This window comes from Micrasema longulum, unplaced genomic scaffold, assembly GCF_059751315.1.
Source record: "Micrasema longulum isolate JH-2025_06_02 unplaced genomic scaffold, ASM5975131v1 h1tg000638l, whole genome shotgun sequence".
Lineage (NCBI taxonomy): Eukaryota > Metazoa > Arthropoda > Insecta > Trichoptera > Brachycentridae > Micrasema > Micrasema longulum.
Genome location: NW_028277834.1, coordinates 215,219 through 239,478, shown reverse-complemented (window position 1 = coordinate 239,478; position 24,260 = coordinate 215,219). Strand labels below are relative to the sequence as shown.

The window sequence follows — 24,260 nt, the reverse complement described above, 5'->3', positions numbered from 1 at the left end:
GCTCAAATCGATCTGGAAAAGCAATGGTATAATCTTTCACCCGTAAGTAATGTGTTTATCTTAATCAATACTTGTTTAAAATAGCTATTTTAATGTTAAACGTTTTATTTATGTTACCAGCTTATCTTTTATCTCTGTCCCGCTCAGTTAGTCGGACGTACCTATAGTGAAACGATAAGCGAAGGTGACGCGCATGCGGAAGGGAGCGACATACTGAATAGAACTTACAGTAGACCCATGTAAACAATCTGTCCTTTTTACTGTACTACCTACACGTTTTGCTTGTCAAAGTCTACATGAGTATGACAAAGTATGACGTGACCATACATGCTCCCTCGCTGGTCACGCCTTTCCTTTGGGGACAACTTTTTAGCTCGAATTTGTATTGAGTGTTATCTCTGTATATTGTAGGTATCTCAATGGGGATGATTAAGTTTAATGTAAGTAAAATAAAATAACTTTTCGACAGGCAGATTACGTCTGTTGAAATTTAGACTAAACGTAAACGGAAAAAAATTACATTTTGGTTAAAAAAAAAAATACAGTCATTTTAAATCACACAAATTTTCTATTATTCCCAATTCTAAACTAAATTGGCAAAAAAAACATTTGGCCCAGCGTTTTCTAAATAAATGACGTAGAAGATTTTATTACAAACCCCTTTTTATAGAATTTCGTTTCTCGTCTTTTTTTTAAAGAATACCTAATTAAGAATGTTTTTATTATTATAACGATTATAACTAACGGCCGTAGCCAATTTGTACAACATTAAAGTTAGATACAAAGTTATATAATAGAAAAAACATAGTTAATTGTTAAGGTTAGGTTAGGTTGGATACAAAGTGATATAATAGAGGTAACATAGTTAATTGTTATGGATAAACTCAATAAAAGTAATGTATAGTAAAAGATTTATTGTTAAACAGTGAAGTATAGAAAAAAAGTATTTAAAGAGATGCATTTTAGGTTTGTAAATCGTACATAAGCACACATTATTAGGCACACAAATTAAGCAAAAATAAAATTTTTATGATAAGTATTTTATTTTTAGTTTGTTCCTAGCAAAATTTTATTGCGTTTGTCGGCCTCGTGGTGTAGTGGTCAGGGCGTTTTCCTGCCACGCAAGAGGTCTCGGGTTCGATTCCCGACATGGTTGATTTGAAATATTCATTCAATAAGGTATTTTTACGCTTTAATATTTCATAATCCCTGGACTGGCTTCTGAAGCGTACGACTGATCATCTTACCTTTATGTAAGAAAATTGATCAAGATACGCTGCGATTGGTGAATCAATGCAGCGTCCTATGCCAAGTAAAATATTTGACAACAAAAGGTTTCAGACCCATAGCCTAGACCAGTGGTCCCCAAACTTTTTGTCGCCGCGGACCGAGACATCTTTTTTCCAAGATAGAAAAAAGAATTTTGAGAATGCTTGAATGGTTTAATACTGTTATTCTGATATCTTGCAGATATATTAACTTGAAAGTTATTTATCTATTTTATTTAAAAGTGTTGACGTTGAAGTTTTATGTGTTTTGATTCAATGCTAAATAAATGAGAACCCTGAGCTTGCTTCATTGAAACGAGATGGTTCCATCTGGGGATAATAGGAGATTGTGACACCCAAAGGGTCTTGCTTTTGTCCAGTTTATTTCTTTCTTTTGGTTGCTGTCACTGGAGAAAACCTCGCTTCACATAGATAGGATGTCGGAAATGGCAATAGGGATTAATTTTCAGTCATTACAGCGCTTATAGGTATGTTCGATTTTTCAAAAGTAATTTTGATTTTTGAGCAGGGCCTTTCGCGGCCGAGTACCATTTGGTCCACGGCCCGATAACGGGGGTTGGGGACCACTGGCCTAGACCAGTGATGTCGAACCTATGACCTGCGGGTCACACTGACACAAACGGGCTTTTTAAATGACCCACGCGTTGATTTTAACAAAACCTATTTTTTTCCTAGTGACACTACTTAGTGACCCAGGAGCTGGTACTAAAAAAAATAATAAGCAAAATTTGACCCACCTTCCAAAAAGATTCGCCATAACTGGCCTAGACCAGCATATTCTCTTTTATTATTTTAATGGATAACTTACATACCGCCAGTCAAAAAGCTTTACAAAGTGATTATCAATTTAATTTTGTCTTCACATGCTACAGATTTATTCAAACAATTGGTTTCTTTCGGGATTCCATGGCACAGGGCCTGCTACCGCAAATGCGCGTTCGTTAAAGTTAGTACGCTGGTTGCGTACAGGTATAATAACTTTTCCTATTTCCGTAGATGTAGCCGATTTAAGCGCAAGACGTCTGTCAGCACTTCAGAAAAAAGTAAGTAAATCATTCGACTTACATTTGTATTCAAAAGTATATTATATACCTACATAATACTATTTCAACATCATTATGCAAACGGTACTTCTAAGAGGTAGATGACCCACAGATTCATATATAATTATAGATGATACAGTCAGTATATTTCACTGTCCGTGGACTGGCACCTTACCTTCATGTAACTGATGATAGATACCCGTATTTGGTGTACAAATGCAGTGCGGGGGCGGTAAGGGTATAGTAACGAAACTTTGAATTAAAAGTTAGATAAACTTTGAATTCGAATATTATATAAATGCACTCATTTATTTTTACTTTTTTAATTAAAAGTTATTTTCCATCACCGGAGACTCCCATGCCGAGGGAAACATTTTACATTATTTTGAAACATATCCTAAATACATAAAACTTTACTTCCAACATTTATCCTGTAAAAACATACAAATAAAAATACCTTTTTACTTATTTAGCCTCATTTGATCTACTCATCAACCCGTGAGCTATTTTTCAACTTCAGTAGAATGCCCGTTTTCTGGTGCGATTTTAATAGAATGCCACTGTGTAACATTCGCCATTCTGCCCATGTTTGAATTCTACAGTGTTCCCTAGCAAGTGAAATGCCTCGGATGAATCTCACCCACAAGGTTTCAGCTATTTAACTTCATAAAAATAAATAGAGTTACGAAATATGGGTTTTCAAGGTTCAAATCACACTTAAAACCTTGATTTCTACTTTTTCAGCACAGGTTTGAAATTTCGTTTATTTGGGTAAAAAGTTTTTGTTATTTTCAAAAATATTTATTTTAAAAAAAATAGTAAGTGTGGCAGTCAAGTATGTGAACTATGACAGCAAATGAGAATGTATTCTTCTTCACGTGTCATGTCAGGTCCCCCCCCCCCCCCCGACGTTTCCTGCCCCGAGCAGTGGTGTTAAACAGCTCCTCCACAGCTCTAATCCTGGTCCATTCTCAGATGTTACGAAGCTAGGAAAGCTGCTTTTTTCTGACCCGAATATGTCCCTCGATCTTCCCCTTCGTGACAATCTAAAGGATGATATATTATCACCCCTCATCAACACATGGCCAAGATATGAAATCTTCAGTTCTCTATTTGTATTGGCTCTACGCAATGCTTTATTGCTGGTTATCATATCGGTCTAAGATATTCTTAATTCATACTCTATATTCGAGAATTTATTACATAGGTTTTTATCAAAGCATTTTTCAAATTTAATAATAATTTTGTTTTATTGGGAAGGAAATCAAAAGAAAGGTAAATAATACACGAAATATACTAATTTATTAGTTATAATTTTATCAATCCACCATAGTATACACTGTGAAGTCAATTTAAAAAATGTTTATAAATTACCAATACGTCTAGAACAACATCGCTCCAACAGAAAACACTGAATCTGCAGTTGACATTAATACATGGGAACATATTATGGACAAACGAATGAATGTATCATTATGTAAGTGCGATATTTAACTCTTAAATTTATCAGTGCATCTTATTTACGTCATAATTCCGAAAAAGATGAGAAACATTTTGTGCAACGTCCGTACATTGAATCTTAGGGGTAATAAATTATTTTGAACGAAATCGAAACAATCATACCACTGATTGGTATTTTGAATACAAAATTTTCACAATCGAGCAACAAAAATGTCCGCCTATTTCTATAGACCTCTACTGAACATATTCTCAGAATGGACATTCGTAGAAGTTCTGGAATCATTTAAATTACGGAGTTAGCAAGTAAATTCAGTTACAATTTATGTTGTCTTCATGCCAGTTCCCACCTCAAAGTTTTACTACGGTGGCCATTTGTGGATTGCAGCTGCTTATCGGATTTATAATTATAGAAATTATGAAAAAGATAATTAAAACATGACAAAAGTCACCATAAACATGATTTCTATAATAATTATTCCTATTAAATTACATCTACGTAATTATCAATATTCATCTAAGATTACAATATAATAAAAAAAGTTCTTACAGTTTTAATAATATAAGCTCTCATTTTCAATTTCAAAATACTGATTTTTTTCATACCCGATATGGCAAACACGGTAAATGTAATTTTTCTTAATGGAAAAAAATCGAAGTACATAAATGCATGTTTCCACGCCAACATACCAACACATCTCTGCCTCGGTAGCGTTCCACCAAATTATCAGTCTAAACATTGTCACCTAAAAGATATTATATTCCATATTTAATTAAACTAAATATGTTTACCTATGATTAAGCTTTAACTACAAGAGAGATTAAATTAAATAAATCGCAAATCTTGTCCTAATTCAAATGCTAAATAAAAAAATCTTTAAAATATGTATTAGCTACATAAATCCAGGTTCATACTTTACGCAGGTTAAAAATAAGAAAGCTACGGATTAGAAATTCATGTTAATTTGATCAAATGTAAAGTCATCTGGGATTACAAAAAATATTTTGAAATGATTGTATAAAAATAAAAAATAAACCAATTGCTAAAAATTCAACATAATTAAATATACCAATTATATAAAAACTCTTTCTTGTAAAAATTCAAACAAACATTTCCATATACGCACACATTAAATACTCATCAAAATAATATAACAAAAGCGGAGTTTACAGTAGAATTCACTCTCAGTATGGTTGGTGGTTACTTTATAAATATGAAGGTAATGCTTGAACTGAATAACATGTAAAGACAAACATTCTATGTGTTAAACTATCACAAAATATAAGTATATAAAGTCAAACGAATGGTGGGTATTTGGCCTAGAGGTCGGTGTCGTACCAGGCGGCCACTTGGTTGTTGTCAGTTGGGGGTTTGGGGAAGGACATTTTCCCTCCTAATGTTCCACCGTCATCCGCCACTTCCATGTCCATCCCAAACTCACCTCCGATCTCCAACCCCTGCATGGAATCTATGGGTATCTGCTCGTAGCCTGTTATTAAAACATACCAATCATTCACTTTTATTAACATGTTTAAATCATTACAAATTGGTATGCAAAAGTTGTGAATTATTGTAACATCGGGCTGATTGACCGAGCAACACAAACCGGACAATTGTCGTATAGTATAAGCAACTATGTAATAAAATACTTATTTGTCTATAAATTTGTAAAAACCTCTGAAAGCGAAAAACGTTATTGATATTAAAAATAAACCAATATTTTTTTTACAGAGCAATAATTTATAATTTAGCCCAGACGATGGATACTGAAATACTGTGAAAAGTCATCAAGAAGTGCTAAAAACATATGGCATAACAACCCAGAAGAAAATCAAAAATATATGAAACGAGTGAAAATCTAAGAAGTTTTAGTTTAAATTTCGAGTTTTGGGTCACATGCATTTTATAAATTTCACAATTTTGGTACATAATAAGTTTTAGTGGCAAATTAGTAAGGATTAAGAGATGTAGACCATCCTATTTCAGGGATTTGAGTATTGTATGATTACGTTATGTACTCTCTTTTTGAATTATGCTTTAGTGATGATGTATATATTTTCAAACTTATAATATTAGAAATCAAACACTGATTTGAATCTACTGAACACTTTATTTTATTTTTACAAATATAAAAACAAAAATTTCGTGACAATTGTTTTGCCTTGTTTGGGCATTTTGTAAACGAATGTGAAGATTAGATGGATTGAATGTCCTTATATAGTTATATAATTCAAGGTACTTAAGAAAATAAAAATAATCTTAAGAACTATAGCATGTACATTAATCATAATTGAGGGAAAGTTTTCAGTAGACTCAAATAAGTGTTTGATTTCTAATATTATAAGTTTAAATATGGAGTTCTACAAAATAAACACCAAATCAATCAATATATATTTTCATATTAAATAATTGACAAATACAACAGTTTGTACTAAATTTAGAACAAGTTCTTAAGCACTTTTGTTATCTAATAAGACACATTTGGTCCTCGAGGAACGTTGTTAATCAATCCATTTAAATTTACTGTTAATGTTAAAAAATTCCGTTACAACAATTATTGTGACACCGAATGAAAAAAATCGACCACAGTAATGAATACGCAAATACATGTAGCTCCTATAACACGGTCTCCGAGAACATGGTTTATGAGAATTTAGGACTTTTAAGATTATTTATCGAAGCAGTTTGCTGGAAATAGCTTCAGATGTTTGAATCAATTTTGAGGAAAAGAATAGTGATGAAGATTGTGAATTACGAGAATTGATTTAAAAGAAATCACAAGAAGGCCTTGTAAAAAATCTAGGATAATGGTTCAAAAATGCAGATCTGCTGAAAGAAGCCAAAAGTTTAAAAGGGAGCTGGAAAATTGCCTGTTTCCAATTCAGAGATGATATTATCATTCAACTGAAAAAATGATTATTGTATCGAGCTGCTGAGGAAGAAAATCATTAAATTTAGATTCAACAATTTGAAAGTATTTTTTTACTATTGACACATAATTTTGTGACACGTAATTTTTTTAAGTTTTCAATAACAAAAAAACTGCTTTAACTTTTTTGGAACCTAATGCCCTTTTTTGTACTGGTTCTGAGTGTCATAACATAGTTTCGCATAACATGGAACCTATCTATCGTGTTGTAGGAGGGTTACCTGTACATAAAAAGCATATTTTGGATTTTTAAAATTCTAAATGCAAACAGATAGATATTGAAATAAAGGATTTTAAAGTAAAGTCAGAGATACAGAAACCACATTTTTTTATGTGAAATAAATATTTGAAATCTATTCGGAGAATATTCAAATCAAAGATTATGTTTTTTGCACCTCATATTATCTTATTTTATTCATGATGAAATGAGAACATAAATGAAACTAATAAATTATTACTAAATAAGGAGTAGACAAAATTGCTATAAATAATAAAAATACATAGCAATTATTATCACCTGGATTTTAGTGATACATAGGTCCCTGGTTAAGCTGCTTGAAAAGATTAGAATAGAAATACGTTAGGCATACCAATCATCCTGTGTTAGTAAGGAACTATTGTAAGTCACAAAACCAAAAGAAATGGGACACTCGAAATGCACATTAATACCCCCCCCCCCCCATTATAGATACCACAACAAAATTACCAATCAACCAACTGGCTAGAATCAGAAAGTTCAGTGTTTTTTTGTTGTTATTTACATGCTATCGTAATTTTTTTTTTTATATCTCCACTTACATTTTTACTTGTGATGTCACTAAGGTCTAGTAATTCTACAAAATCTTTTTTTTAATTGCGAACTCATTTCTAAATTATAACAGAAGTATGTATTAAAGAAGTGTAATTTTTAACATAAATAAGGGTATTAAAGCACATATTCAAATATTAGTACACAATATAAATAAATCTATTTTGTAGTTGAAACCTGTTTTTATTAGAAGAGTGCATTATTACATTTATTTATATATAAAAATTATATGTACATATAATTCCTTTTAACAAAATAATATTTTTTTTAAAAGATTTTAAAAATATAATGTAATTCGGCAACAATGATATGTTTAATATGCCAATAAATTAAAAATATAATATCTGCAAAGTAGTATTTAAAAAAAGATTAAAATGTGCTAATGTAAAGATCATGGATGTGGTGATAAGAGATTGTTTAATTTGATGTGTTATTCTCATCAATTTACAGGGGGATAAAAAGATATAATTATAATCATGCTGCAACTACAGAATATCGAACATACTTAAAATACTATTATAATTTTTTTAAATAACAGCATGCATTTAATCTAAGTGTTTGAAACAAAAAAAGTCAATTTAAATCATATTAGTATGTCATTAACCGCTTGAAGGAATAAAATTAATTGTCCATTGACAAGGCACCGTGTCCTATATTGTAAACATGATATACTGTACATGACCAAATATGAAACTAGTATAAATTGTACAGAAAATCATAAAACGTACACTCATTTTGCCCCTATGGCATTGATATATCAGAAATAACCCTAAGAATGAAAGAACACATTTATGCTATTAAATAAAACATAAATTAAAAGCATAAAATATAAAAAAGGAAGCAATTTGATTTGAATCTTGAAAAGAAATATTATTTTTAGCTATAGGCAAAGCCAAAATTGCTAATAAACTGTTTGAAGCTTGTTAGTTTACGTCCCATATCTATCTGCAGATTTCATATAACGGTGTGGGTTAAAACATCATCACATAAATGGCGTAAATAGCTCCCTTAAAACTATTTGTTTGAAGACTTGTGCTATTTGAAAGACATAAAACTAAAAATATATGTTTTCAGGCAGATCTATGATTTAATAATTGAACAGTATTTACTTGTTACGATAGAATACGAAATAACCTTTCCCACAGTATATTTGTTAGTACGAGTGAAGGATGGAAGAGTAAAGCGTGTAGAGTAACAAGTGTACATGTGTAGCACTCTCCGCGTGCATTCATGAGACATTACCTTGCTGGTGAAACGGTTGGCGTGACCCGTATAGACCTTCGTAACCCTGTTCCGGTCCCAGCATATCCTATTTTGTAAAACAAGTGAAATAATACTAAACCAAGAAAACACAAAAACACACTTTTCTACAAATAAAAATAAATTCAAAACATAAGATAAACAAATGGATTGGTTTAAGTGTGATTTAAATAAGGTCTAAATAAATGTATTCGCCCGTGTAGATAAGTAGAAATATTTACGAGTGATATGGATCTAAAAAAAAAACAATATATTTAAGGCAAAATTAAATTGCCTAAAGGGAAACAACAGAATTTAAAAAAAAAAACAAAACATTCTGTGTTTCAATAATTTGTAGTTTGGCAATACAATGTAATTTTTTGCTAAAAATATTTGGCGTGAAAATATATTAAGCGGGATAAGCAATACTAACCAAACCTAAGTTTGAATTTTTTGGGAAGTACATAAGTGATTTGTAAATATTTCAAGCGTGTAATAAAAATTTGGTGCGAGATGTGAAAAAGCTAATTTGTTAAATGTATGCTAGCCTTAATGATGAAAGTTAAATCACACTTAAAAGGTTGGTTTGTATTTTGATGAACCTAATTTGTTTTTTTTTTAATCATGAGATAACGTAAAATGAAAATATACATACTACAAATTCTTTTTCTCAAAATTAATTTAGAAAGTGCAAAATACTCAACCATTTAAAAAAAAATTCATATACATAAATACAAACAAACAAACAAGACTTTATTCCAAAGTCCAAAAACACATCATGCATAATTTGAATTTTAAAAATACATAAAAAAGTTAAAGTATCACTGTTAAATCTATCTTTCAAGGGAAAAAATAAAAACATTAAAAAAAAATGTGAAAGAAAATACATAACATTTCATTGGAATACAATGACATAAAAAACTGACACCTTATTGCTTTACTAACTGCATCAGATATTTAGCAAATGTTTATTGCGTTACCCTCAACATTTAATAAAGAGACAGCAAATTACAGTACACATGAAAACATTTTTTTTTAAAGAAAAACTGTCATATTCTTCTCTCTTTCTATTTGTATTAGACAGAGATAAACAGATTTCCTTTGTTCACATTTTTGTGGAACTATTTACCATAGCAACGACAATGGTTATCAGTGTTTTAATTATACATATGTACTTCAAAATTATTGTAAGAAATGAAAGGGGTTAAAAACAAAACCACCACCTTCCATGATCATTGTTTTTGGGAAGACCAACAAAACCAGTAGCGAAAAGAGTATTTCCTTTTATGTTTAATGCGCAACTTGTGTGTGGTATAACATGTAGAGAAAAACTATTAATTTTAAGTACAATGAATGAGCACATTAAACGTAAAAGAGATAGTCTTTTTGCTACGGCTTTTGTTGATCTACCTAAAAACAGTGATCATGGACAGTGGAGGTTTTCCTCCCCCTCAAATATACTTTAAAAATATGTATTACTATTTAAATACTTATTTTTAAAAAATTGGATTGTATTTACGAATGAAAAGATTTATTTGTTTTGTTTTTCACATTTTCTTGTCACACATGATGTCATTTTTTGCATAGCGTAACATCTTACAGAGAGTTAGAAAATAAAGACAAGGAAACGAATTAACCATGAATTAAAATACCATTTCCTTGGCGCTTGTAACGTGCCTATTTCATTTTAAGTCATTGGAATGACAGGAGTATGGTAATATTAACAAATTAAACAAAAAAGTTTGCATTGAAAATCCTTACGGCTCTCATGATGAAAAAATAAACACTAAGAAAATAGCACCAAACATTTAAGGATCGGTAAATTGTGCTTTGTTCGTTATTGTGTTAAGAGACATAGCGTGTAGCTTGAAAACTTTATCTGTGTATTTTGTGAAAGCATTTAGGTGCGGATAATTTGGTTACCTGTAGATCTGGAGCCATGGTGAGGTCATTGGCCCACATGTGCTGGTCCTCCCTGAAGAGGGAGTTGGTGAGCTCCATGGATAGGCGCTTCTTGTAGTCGTTGGGTTTGTCCTCGGACATGCGGAACAAGACGGCGGCAGCGTATGTGGCCACCCCCTCGTTCCGGGAGTGAAGCAGCTCAGTGAGGGGAGCGGTAGCTCCTTCTTGCTCAATTAGTTCTGCACCTTCCTTGTCGGCGGCAAGCTCGCACAAAACTCCAGCTGCGACACGCTGTAAGATACATGTTAATAAAAATTTCAAATTTTCCTGACTCATCAAGTGTAATGGCCTAACAATCCTTACTCAATAATACATATGGTACATTGCATTTAAATGTGTGAGAACCCTAATTTAATGTGTTAGTGACAGAACTTTTAAAAATAAAATATCATAGTGTGCCTACTAACACAAAACAAAATTTGTTTACTCGGTTCTCAGACGAGTTAATATAGATATTTATTATTACATTATATTTCAATGCCTTACGGGAAAAATCTTTTTTTAATTTTTTCAAGGAGGCAACAAGTAGAACTGAAGAAAATGTTTAAGTGAGGAAACGAAAAATGTATGGAAAAAACTAGAATAATTACAAAAAAATATAATTAATTGTCTAGCCTAGTATAAATATACCCCCAAAAAAATTGCAATTGTAAAAACTGGCATAATGGGGTTATCTATTTTCAATTATTTCACTAAAAAGATTTTGACATTTTGTATTTTTTTTTATATTTAAGATTTTTTTGACAAAAATAAAAAAATGTATTTGCATTAAATACATACAATGATTTTTCCCTTATATGTTGGGAAATTTTATTTACCCCTGACTGTTGGAAATCAGGTTGTGATCACGTGGCAAGTGTTGCGGACTCACGGATCAGAGTTCCGAGGTTCGAATCTCACTCTACCCCAACATGATTACCATTTTCTAATAGTGAGTTACAACCCGTTGAAAATGACCCCAAAATTGTAATATTTGGGTAAATCATAAGAATGCAAAGATTTCCTTTGAAAAAATCATGTGATATCAACTTTTTTTACTGTGGCATTACTTAAAATTGTTGGAATAGGGAAATGTCACGTTTTTTTATAATTTTAAATTAATAAGGGTCTATGTCTACTAATAAATAGTAAAAAATACATTTTTAATACTTATTAGTGGCATAAAAAATATTTTAAAATGTATAATTTTGAATTCCTGTGAAAACCGTCCATTGCATTAGCCACGCCCCTATTACATCACGGTTCGGGTAAATTTTTAACTTTGTGACCATTTAAGTTTAAATAGAACATCGTCACGAATCTCAACGTCACAATTATCAAGGCCAAACATGTCACGTTTTTGTAAGGACATGTTTTTTTATATATTTTTTTTTAAAGTTATGCATGAAAACATTTCTCCGCAATATCCATATTGATTTTGAAAACACCATTTTAATTTTTCTAAATCCATTTCATATATTTTTATCGGTATTCATAGTATGCGATATTTCCCTATTTCAACTGTCATTAAGATCGCAGAAAAACTATTTCATACTTTTATGATAACTTTTTTAACCATTTTGTTTTTACATTATGTTTATAACTTTAATATTTCACTTGCTACATATTTAAACTTTGTGAATCGTAATTTATTGATATAAAGACTTCACTATTCCTAAATGCATGGCACAAATCAGTAACAAGTCAATATCGCATTTTCGTTCAAATGAAAACCCCTAAAAAAGACATAAACAAAAAGGTTAATTACACTGTACCTGCTTTGAATTTAGTTCAAGACAATATTTTACCGTGTTAGTTCTTTTCCTGCTTTTATTCTTCAGTTTGGGAACACGCGGTTCCCTTTTTTATTTTTTATGTGGACACAAATTCGGCTTATGAAATACTAAATTTCTTACATGCTTACTTTAATGAATTTAAATATTCAAATGTAAAACAGGGGTCACAAAAAATGTAAAAAAACGTTAATTGGGGGAATATTTGTATAAGAATGTATAAAGAAAAATGGGACCTAAACATTTCGATCTAAAAAGCCGGAAAACATAAAATCGAGGAACATAAAAATGAGGTTTTACTGTATATATATATTTATTTTTATCTATAACTATTTAAATGGAATAAAAATGAGGTCCTAAATAGACAAACGAATGCTAGCTACAGTGGTCTCACATTACAAAGGTTGTATCTGTTTATTCAACCAATGTGCGAAGTGAATGGGAATTTTGTATTTTCTTTGAAAGTGAAACAACGTTATAATTCACAAGTCCGTGTTCGTCTTGATGGTATATAGGATACTGCATTCGTAAACCAATTGCAGCGTATCTTGAACACTTTTTATAAAAAGGTAAGATAACCAGTCTTATGTTTCAAGTGCAAGTCCAGGGATTATGAAATACAGCGGTATAAAACCTCTATAATAAATGATTCATGTCGAACTTATTGGAAATCAAACCTGGGACCTTAGTAATTAAATCCATAAACCACAAGGCAGAATAATCTCGGAATGATTTGGTTTCCATTTTTCGGATTCTCATCTGAACCATTATCGAGTCGAAAACATTCCTCCAGGGTTCTTGTTTTATTTCACACATATAACTGCATTATCTTTTATGCCTGAACATGAAAAATCATTAAACAAAAAAATGCTTTACTAAAAAGTATCTAAAAATATTACCTGAATGTTCTCAATCTCATTGAATAGGAGTTGCACGAAAATAGGCACCACATTCTGTTGCCGGATAAGAGCGCGGTTGTGCGACTCCCGCGCCAGGATGTGTAGAGCTCCCACTGCCCCCTCCACTATTTCCTCCATCCGGACGCCGTCGGCATACGCCCCACCTGCACCGCCAGTCACAGAACCTCCACCGCTCGAGACAGAAGTGCGCTAGAAGGGAATTATTCACTGGCACTTAAGGACAAAGAACATTTCTGAAATTGACGGTGTGCTGCCTATTGCATTCACTCATTTTTCAAACTAAAAGACAAGCCACGTTCCCTCAAATTTTTTCATTGTGTGTGGGGTATCCTTAGAGTAATAATATGCCACCGGCTATAAGTCGCCCATACAAACAACCATTCTATGATTATCAACCACGAAGTTAGCTACAGTTTACAGCAATATAACGGGCCGAATGTTTTCAGGTCTTGTCTTAGCAAACACTCAGTAAACCTGTCGCTCTCAGTGTGCATAGTAAAGGGACAATATGTACCCTGCCGGTTACCCTTTGTGTGTCTTGGAAGGCGCGCATCAGCAAGCGTACAAGGTGGTGGATGGCGCCGTGGTCACGCAGGGGAGCGTGGTTGGCGGGACACAGAGCCAAGTTACGGATGAGCCCGATCACAGCCTTTACCAAAGGCCAGCGAGACGGTGGGTGGAGCAACTTCACTATCACCTACAAAAGAAATTAATAATGAGTTGGAAGGAAATTTACAAATAATGTTTCAGTTCCAGATGTTGAATTTTATAAGTTTTAAATGTCATAGAGTGATAATGTACATTAATGAAAATGTATTGTTCATCATCATTCCCTTTCTGAACCCAAAACCTCTTGAATGGTGGGCAAACGCGTTGACCATTACACCATTTATCTATCAGTTTATAAAATTTTTGTAAATGGCAGATTCAAAGTTTGCTTATAAATTATCAACCTGAAAAAATGAGATTTTATTTCCGCATTGTGCGAGCTTTTGGAATCCGGCGTGCTGCTAATTTCACCAGATGCTTTTGAAAATCCGATAACTTCCCTATGAATAAGTTTTCAATTTAAGGTCATTAGGTTTTGACGAGTTAATTTGGTTTTTCATTGATAAGTGTTTATACTGACAATAACATTAACTGCCATAGATGCCTGGAACCATCTTTATAAGTAGGATGACACTTTTTTGCGAACCAAGTTGAAGCATATAAAAACATCACAAGTTGCCCAGAAAATTCGTAAAAACGGTGATAATTGGAAATAGACAATATTTTTTTTACTATTTTCAAAAATTTCATTTAAAAAAATCTATACTTTTTCAAACAATATTATGTAATGTTTTTTTTTTTTTATTTGATTTAAAAACAGCATGTTAAAATTATTTTATGTGTAAATAAAAAAAAAACGAAAATAGAATTTGCATAAAATAACATAAAATAATTTTTCCCCTAAATGTTGGGGAATTTTATTTATATGGTATCACTTTTTTTTCTATAGCATCACTAAAAACAACTGTCATATGGTTCGCGGCTTTTTAAACCATCTTTTTTATAACATTAAATATTTCTATTGTTATGTTTTAAACATCGTAATTTAATGATATGAAAACTTTATTGTCTCTAACGTTTGTCAACTGTGTATCATGATTTGTAAGTCAATATGACGTTTTTGTTCAAATGAAAACTAAGACTAACCCTAAAGGAAGACACTTAAACAAAAAGGTCAATTACACTGCACCTGCTTTGAATTTAGGTTAAGACAATAATTTATCTTTTATTAGTTGTTTACCGGTTTTTATTCTTCATTTGCGTGGCACATGCGGTGGCGCGTGGACTGCGGCATCATTATTACAACATAATTTTGGCTATTTTGACGCATCAAATGAATTCCGAAATTTTTTAAACGTGAAACCGGGGTTATGAAAAATGTTAAAAACGTTAATTGGGGGAACATTTGTATGAGAATGTATGAAGAAAAATGGGTCCTGAGCATTTCGGTGTAAAGAACGGGAAAACGTAAAATCGGGGAACGTAAAAACGAGGTTTTGCTGTATTTGGAAAAATCTGTATTAATGTCGGGCCTTTGTTACAAATTAGTGTTGCAGTTTTGGAGATGATCGCGATATTAGATGTAATTGAATCAGACATAACAGATGTTAAATAAATCGAAGCATTTGATGTTCTTTTGTTTTCAATTCGATTCTCACCAAGAAAAAAAATACAAAAATGGATTTTTCCGCAATCGGTCTTGGTGTTGTGGTGTATTTTTCATAACTTCCCCCGTATAATTTCTTTCCGACCAATAATAATGAGCTAAAATAGACATTCAGCGGGTCATTCCATTCTAATTTTAAACAATAAATAAAAAAACCAAGTATTTTTTTATTAACGTAGGACTGTTTTCTGGAAGTTTTTGATTTGGCAGTTGTTTATACCATAGTTATACCTATGTTTCTATCGTCTTTTTTAATGTTCACTTGATCAATTAAGATATTCTACTCTTACACAGGCAGTTGTGATCTCAGGGATAGGAACACTTTATTACCACAACGGAATTCTTCTATATTTTTCTTTGTTATCTTACAGGTTTTTGCCGACACGAATCGACATATTTTAACTTTATGCGAAATAAATATAATAAACACAGTAGGAAAAGATGTGTTATGTCATTTATTTTGTTTGATGCAATGTCACTTGTTTTCGAAAAATCTAAATATTTATATTGCGTATTAAGCCAGGTTTTGTCTACTCTTAAAACTTAATTACTTCTGCATAAGTTGGCAACACATTGTCTTTTATATCATAAATAGAATCAAGCGCAAGCTTATTGATAATTTCCGATTTCGATACATATCGATGATATGCCCAAACGCGAGCACTCAGTCAAATGGCTGGAGCATGATTAGTGGTGCCCGAGCAGAGTTTGGTGTTCCTGCCCCCTTAACACAGCTCCTATTCTGTCAAAACAACGGCTTATTTTGGTAATGTTAATATTTAAATACTATTTTAAGTGTATAAAACTTTGGAAATAAAGATATAATCTTTGCTTACAGAATCATTAATACGTACTGAAAAATGGATGAAAAAAATATTTTTATGGAATTTCAAAGCCAATCCGGAGACAGAAGACAACTTTCAATTTAAATATTTTTTAGTTTTTTTTTTAATTTGGCACCTTTATTTTGCTATTAGAATAGCAAAATCCAAAAAAAAAAATTCGACCTGGCCTAATGCCTAAATACACACATTTAAAAAACATTAACGAAATCTTCTGACGCACTGTATTGATTAGTATAAACATGTCATCATCATTCCATGTCTGCTCCCTAGTTGGAGCATATGGTCCACAAAGCTTCTCCAGGCATCTCTGTCGGCTACCAGCTTCTGCGCATCCTCCCAAGTCAGGTTAGCGTCTCGTAGTTCTGACATGAACTGCCGACAGTCAGCAGTGGACGTCCAGAACGCCGAGAACCTGATGCCTTGTAAAGTAGGCAAGTGTGGTTAAGGCTCTCAGGAGGCATCCGCAGTAGTAAATATGTATCATTATAAAAAGAGGTGCTATGAAAACAATGTAAATATTACCTGTAGTCCATAATTAAGACGCACACAGTTTTGGGCCATTTCGGATTCAACATGACGCGAAGTCAGGTGTCGTAAGGCGCAAACTGCCGGCTCTGTAATTTCCTCGCGGTCTCCAGCATTTACGATGGTGCGTACGAGGGCATCAACTCCTCCAACCTTCAAAACCAATGAGTTTACCGATAATGAAATTTTTTTAAAAAGTACATAAATTATGCTGTAGTTTTCAAATACTAAAGGCAGAACGCACCTGGCAAACCGTGACCTTGTTACGTTGGTTGTTGCAAGTAAGATTAGACAAGATTCCTGCGGCGCATGTGACAATGTTCACATCGGTAGAAGCCAAAACCTGAACCAAACTCTGTAATAGTCCCTCTAGCCCATCGACCTAAAAAAAGAATACGCAGGAATATAAAATTATAAATAGGAAATAAAAAAGGGTATTCAAAATAGTATTATGAATCTTTTTATTACCTTGGTACCAGCATCGGATAAATTACGAAGAGTCCAAAGACAGTTTTGCACGAGACGTCCACTAGCGTTACCGAGATGCATAGCGAGAGCTTGCATACCGCCGGCCTCAACAATCGCCGGTTTATTTGACGAGCAAACAGATAAAACCTAAAATATTTTCAAGGGTCAAAGAAGACTGGATTTAGTTTATGTTACATATGTTCAAATTATAAATGGGGGAACACGATACCTTTAACACGCGAGATGTAGTCCACAGAAGCTTCTCGTAATCGTAGGATCGCATAATGCGCACAAGTTCGATAGGACCCTGAGAGGCCAGAATGATCAACTTAGATTCTTGGTTACCATAGGCCAGAATCTGCAGGCAGTCTGTTACAATGGCGAGGAATTTGACATTGTTTCGCTGCAGCAGAGCTACCATCTTCTGGAGTCCACCGGCAAGACGCACAGCCATCTTTGAACCGTCCTGGTGGAGGAGCAGGTTATGAAGAGTGGTGATGGCGTAGAACAGAACAGATTCCACGGGAGAACTGAGCAGCTTGACCAGCGCTGGGATTCCTCCACTCTTGAAGATGGCGAGCAGACCTTGGCGATGATGAGAGAGGTTGTGTAGGGTTCCGACAGCTCCCTTTGTGGTCTCTAGGTCGTTGCTGTTAGAGATAGCACGAACGAGAGCAGCCACCATTTGTGGAGAGTTCATGATGGCATGTCGCGAAGCTTCCTTCTTGGATAGCTGATGGACCATCATTGCAGCTTGCGAGACCACCACTTGATCTTCATCATTTAGCAATTTAATCAACTCTGGTATAGCCCTGGAAGAAAAATAGCAAGAATGTAAGAAAAATCCATAAAAATATATGCCATTGAACCTGATTAGGATTCAGTTATTAATGCTGCTGATCATAGTCATTATAATTCAATAATAACTAGTGTTCTTTTCATGGCCAGAGAAAATAATCTGGGTTATCGACAGTTTACTATGAGGTTTGTTATGAGCAATAATAATGAAATGTACAATATTGTTGGCAATTAATTCAGAAGCCTAGAAGTAGTGATTACCGTGTAGCGAGATCGGCATCATCTTGATAGTTGATAAGATTGACCACGGCATGCTTGAGCATCTGGCTTGGCTCTGCCAGGCGCTGCACAGCGGTGGGTTGAGCGGGATCAAACTGTGTGGATGGTATCTCGATTCCCTCTTCGAGAGTCTCCGGGAACATAGCGGCCCGGACACGCTGTGAGCGGGTCTGCGACAGCTGCTGGTTCATGTCTACAAATGTGTTCTATGTCAATACTGTAGACGTTTAGCCAAAATATTTCAAAATAAAGCAACCAAAGAGAAACACAAGATTCAGAGAAAAAAAAATCCTACTTTCAATATTCACCCCAATTTTCTGTCTTAGGAATTTAAGCAGACCAAAAACGGTTAGGGTAAAATTTTATGATGGTACACCAGATTCCCATTTCACACAGTTTCAAAATAACATACTATGGTGCAAATAATAAGAAGTATTCATTTTTGGACATTGCTACACCCCTCGCATGCACTTGATACTCGGTAGAACATCTCAAGTGATGAAAGTTGTACAAAATGTGCATAAATTTACCAATTTACCAGACATACCTGTCTAATCTGTTAACAATTTTTAAACGAAATGTAAAAAATGCGATGAATATTGATTGAATTGTATTCTTTTATAACTGAATTGATTTTTATACAAAGAAACCAATCCGCCATTATTGTTATAGTAAAATATTTTACAAGGAATGTATCCTTTGTTAAAAACAGGAGTCGGGTGAACTTGTAATTTTGATAATTTGCTTACCATCGACCTGATCCTGGGTGAACCCCTGCGTGAAGCCTTGATCCAAGTCGAACATCAGTTGGTCTCCCTCCATGTCGTCATCCTCCTTCCCCGACAGGGAGGGCACCTGGGTGGCAGCTCCGGAGTTGATCCCCGAGTCGGACAGGTACGAACCCTGCTGCCACAGCAGGGTCTGCTGGTCCTTGTTGGACGCCATCGGGACCTCGGGACCCGGGTAGTTATTGTGGGACACTGAAATAAAATAAATCCAATTATTGAACAGTTAAATAACCACCGGGCACGTTAGTTGCAGATGTGTTTATAGACGTGACTACAGACATACGATGCAATTTTGTAAAATCATTATTTGCGCGCGTGGCTTAATTCATTAATCAGTATTGTCTACATATCCATTTTCATTTAGTATTTAAGCGATCCTTATATTTGTACAATTAAGTTTTTAATAAATTGAAATCAATATATTGGTGATATCTTTCATTTATATCAAACACACAACCTTGCAAAAAAACACATGGTAATTTTTTGCTCATTATTTATTAACAGGAAAGATAATCTTCCACACAGGTATTCCAAGACTTGAAACAGAGTTGAATTCCGAAATTCAAATCGTTGATTTAATAATCATTTCAAAGGGAAAAAAATTCATTACCAATTCCCTATCCGCAACCAGTCTTGCATAAGGCACTTCATTAGTATTTCAATTGCAGTGTATTTTGATCATTTGATACACAAAGGGAAGATTTATTAAATGTAAATGTTTATTTTTAAAAAATTGCAACTTGTTTTACGTTGTTTTTGAAATTGTATTGGGGACTAGAATAAGTTTTCGCTGTTTCCCCACAGATGATTTATCTAAGCCATTTTACATTGAGCATAATACAGCCAACTTCATTGTGAAGTTCCACTATTAAGTTTGAAATGACAGTACAGATAGCGCGCGAGTTGAATGCAATCGGGTCCTGAGGTGAAGAGCGGGAGCATCTCTCCCTGCCATTCGCACGTCGCACGCAAGTTTGATTTCTCTATGTGAAATAATTAATAATTAATTTAAAAATGTGTGATAATTATCACCTTGCATGTTCATTATGTAAACCAAGATGTTAATTTTTAAAATTTAAAACAACGTTTAAATGAATCGACATACTCATTATCGATATTAATAATTCTAATTAGGTAACAGCACTATCACATTCCTTAGCTCTGCATTCAACTCGCGCGCTGACAGTATGCTACTCCGCCTAAGTAAATTTTTTTTCATAATTTCGTGTCAAAAAGGAGTATCTGCGGGAAATTTCACAGGATTACTTATTCAAAAAAAAATCCACAGCAGAAGCACATATAATTATCGCGAAGACTTATGACGACCCTGTTTGGACGCTTTAAAAATACGATTTTAATGTGAGAATGCTCTGGCGTGCCAAAAAGTTTAAAGAAGAAGAATTGGAAACATTACTCATACTCAGACCCATATCAGATGGTGCTATTATTGCGTGAAATATAGTTCCTCTCCAACCGTAGCTTATAATCTTATAATAAATTTGAAAATAAGTTGTTATATGTTAGAAAACAATGAGAAACAGTGTAGTAGTGTAGTCATGTTTAAACAAACAGTGGAAAAAAGACAACTATTTATTTAATAGCATTGTTTTATACTTTACTCTTAACAAAATATGTGACAAATAGTGAACACTGAAAACTTTCAAAAATAGTGCGCCTGTAACCTTAAAATCATAAAATTTTATATGAATCCATTTAAACCGTTTAAGAATGCATCAGCTTTTGACGCGAAAATACCTAAATTTTGCTATTTGGAACACTACACCCATAATTAATAAATTACAACAGTGCTACTAAAAGTGAACTGACATTTATCGATAAATACATAATATTTCAAATATCTGCCTTCTAATAACATACAAAATGATAAATCAAACCGCTCATACACGCGTTTGTGTAATATTCATTTAAAAAAGTGAATTGAACAGGAATGTTGCGTCTCATAAAACGAAATAATACAGACCAAAATGGACACCAAGTCGTTGGAACAATAGGCATAATCCCCCAGTAACTACACACGTGCGTTTCCAGAAATTATCAAGCAGCCAGTGGGCCACATGGCGACGGTATCTACCTACTGTCTACAAAAGCTTCTCTTCGGACATCTATCTCCCTTTGTTAACCATGGAGTTGAAACAGTGTTTTATTTATTTAGTTTTTTATTGCTTACTTCTTGGCATGAACACTTGACCAATTTACTACTATGCTCTAATTTTTTATACATTTATTGATATCATTTTAACTTTGCTAGAATTCCACTCGTCCATGCGCTTTGTAGCTGCACGATGATTGGTTACCTAGCTTTCATATATCAACTTTAAAATACCTAAATTTTGTAAATGGGATCTAGAATCCCAATCGTCTATGCGCTTAGTAGCTGCAAGACGTGTTGTAATCTTACTCCTTTTCATTATTCATATTGATATATTTTTTAAATATAATTAATACACTTAATTTATTTGTCAATTTTTAGAATGTGTAAATGGGGGCTAAATTTCTAACTGTCTATGCGCTCTGTAGCTGCAAGATGTCCTGTAATCTAGCTCCTAATCTGTTATAATTTTTCTGTTATAATCTGTCTTAATTAAAAACGAGGAACTAGAATCCCAACTGCCCATGCGCTCTGTAGCTGCAAGACGTACAGGGATATTTATTAATTGTACAGCGCCCTTAAGGTGATTTTTACAAAAATGGTGCTACATAAATTATCCATATATATTTATATAAGGAAATTGGGTGCCGTATGAATTGAAGCCGAGAGACATTGAATGGTAATTTTTCACGGGTAAACAGCTGTTCAAATGTCAGAAAAGGAAAGGTTTTTTTATCGTATAACATCATGGGGTAAGCCCTGCATCAACATCAATGGCAAAGCCAAATATCCAGAGTCCCAAACTCATGCTCAGTATTTGGTGGGATCAGCTGGGTGTAGTGTATTATGAGCTCCTCACACCTAATGATCCATCACAGTAGATTGCTTTTGACTACAATTGACGCGTTGAGCAGAGGATTGAAGGAAAAGCTGAGAAAAAATGAGAGGATAAAGAATACAGGTCTATGCGTGAAATAGAACCAGAACCTGGATGAATGTTGTCAGGTAAAAATCCTGAAAGCGGAAATCGAGTTGTGATAAATCATCCTTGTAGTGTAGTGGCTGGCACATTCACCTACCATGCTTGAGGTCCCAGGTTCGATTATGCATAGAGAAATATCTAACTGTCCCTGGACTGGCACCTGAAACGTAAGACTAATCCTTTTACCTTCATGTAACAGATGATCGAGACACGCTGCATTCGGTGTTCCAATGTAGTGCTGTATACACCATTTCGGTTGCGGATAGGGATATGATGAATGAGTACTTTCTGTATCTTTTCTTTATATCTTAATTTATTGTGTCTGAAAAAGCCTTTTTCATTCCGATGATCAGTCGTAAATACCTCAGATAGAATGGGGACTAGAATATGACAGTGAAATCCACTGTTTTAATATTTCATGTCATTCTTATCAGAAATGGAACCTATGACTTAAGGCATTTTGGGCAGAAGCTCTGGGGTGCGATTCTTAACGCTTTGTTAGCGCATTGTCGGTGAGTGAATTACATGCAAGCGAAGAGTTCTCTACTCTCGCGAGCGCGTTCAGAACACCAGCCATTTTCAACTAATCTTTACTCGATTTCTTTTTCCAGGATTTTTACCTGAGAGTAGCCATTAAGTCAAAAACATGTGTCAAGGGTTCTTGTGTATAAGGATAAAGAATACAGTCAGTGGCAGAACTTTATTCTTTCTATATGTTCCACCGGAACACAGGATAATTAATGATAATATCTATGCATAATAATAATTTGCACAATATCTCTAAAAAAATAAAAAGTAAACTAATTGCTGAAACATCAGCAAAGAGTGCGAATGATAAGGCGTAATAACCCAAAAAACTACATTTGAATTTATTTATGACTTATGAAGATGCATAACATCTACTTACCTACTTAATCCAATGATCTTAAGTTTTTAACAAGGGGGTATGTAATAGGACTAAATGTATGCTTACTTGGTATGCATAAGCAAGTTTTTTTTTCCTTGTTCGTAGATTGTCAGTAATAGGATACAAATTGGACGCCTGAACTGGATTCTAGGAACCGACTTTTACCTCAAAATGACTCACTCTTAAAAAGTAGGCATGGTATGCGAGCTAATTTTCAAGAGGTACTTACTTGTCCTATTTTGAGAAGGGGGCAGCTGATAACTCATGGCTGCTAGGAAGCTGTATACAGCACCTGAATAGAGAAATAAAAAACAATAGTAAAATACAAAAAGTTTACACGTAAAACTGGCAACGCTGTATAGTTGCATAGACCAAACAAGTGCATCCAATATTTAAACAACAGGTGCTCCGAATCCTTATATCTCACAAAAAAATACTTCACTTCTAACGAATTACACAACAGTATTCATCTTCGTACTATCCAAAAGATGAACATACAAATGCACAACCGTGTTTTCACAACAAAACAGCTTCCATGACAGTCTCGTATGCGTCCATGGACACCACACCCGTCGTTAAATAGATAAGGGATTCGGGAACTTAGATGAAACAAAATTACGAAACTAACACGATTTATCTTACCTAAGAGGTTTTTTATTTATCTCCAATCAAACGCAAACTTTTAATCGATTTCGTAAAAGGTATCCACCCGCAACACACCGAAGCAACACAAGATCGGAATGGCGGCGGCTGGGTTGCCAGTTGCTACTTGCCACCACAATAAAAAAAATTAACTTGGCGAGTTATCGGTACTTGCACAAAAAGTTATTGATTTTATAGAAACCGATAAAAGAAAACTTACATGAATATTGCCATTTATTTTTATAGACATTGGGATGATAGTGTTAATTTATGATTAACT

General features: G+C 33.7%; 1 protein-coding gene across 5 annotated transcripts; it reads right to left on the bottom strand.

The window, feature by feature from the left end:
• Positions 1–3,628: 3,628 nt before the first annotated feature.
• On the bottom strand, positions 3,629–24,107 carry arm (armadillo). Of its 5 annotated transcripts, none has more exons than XM_088229130.1 (13): positions 23,981–24,107; positions 23,568–23,630; positions 19,301–19,531; positions 18,534–18,744; positions 17,704–18,286; positions 17,475–17,621; positions 17,251–17,388; positions 17,004–17,159; positions 13,936–14,118; positions 13,401–13,610; positions 10,691–10,960; positions 8,771–8,837; positions 3,629–5,280 (listed from the first exon to the last, which is right to left on the bottom strand). In XM_088229130.1, the coding sequence occupies exons 2-13, from the start codon at positions 23,602–23,604 to the stop codon at positions 5,111–5,113; spliced, it is 2,403 nt and encodes an 800-aa protein (XP_088085256.1). In that variant the 5' UTR covers positions 23,605–23,630; positions 23,981–24,107; the 3' UTR covers positions 3,629–5,110. The 5 variants fall into 5 exon arrangements, with proteins under 5 accessions (XP_088085256.1, XP_088085258.1, XP_088085257.1 ...); XM_088229132.1 differs by lacking the exon at positions 8,771–8,837 and adding an exon at positions 7,238–7,271; XM_088229131.1 differs by having other exon boundaries at positions 13,948–14,118.
• Positions 24,108–24,260: the final 153 nt, after the last annotated feature.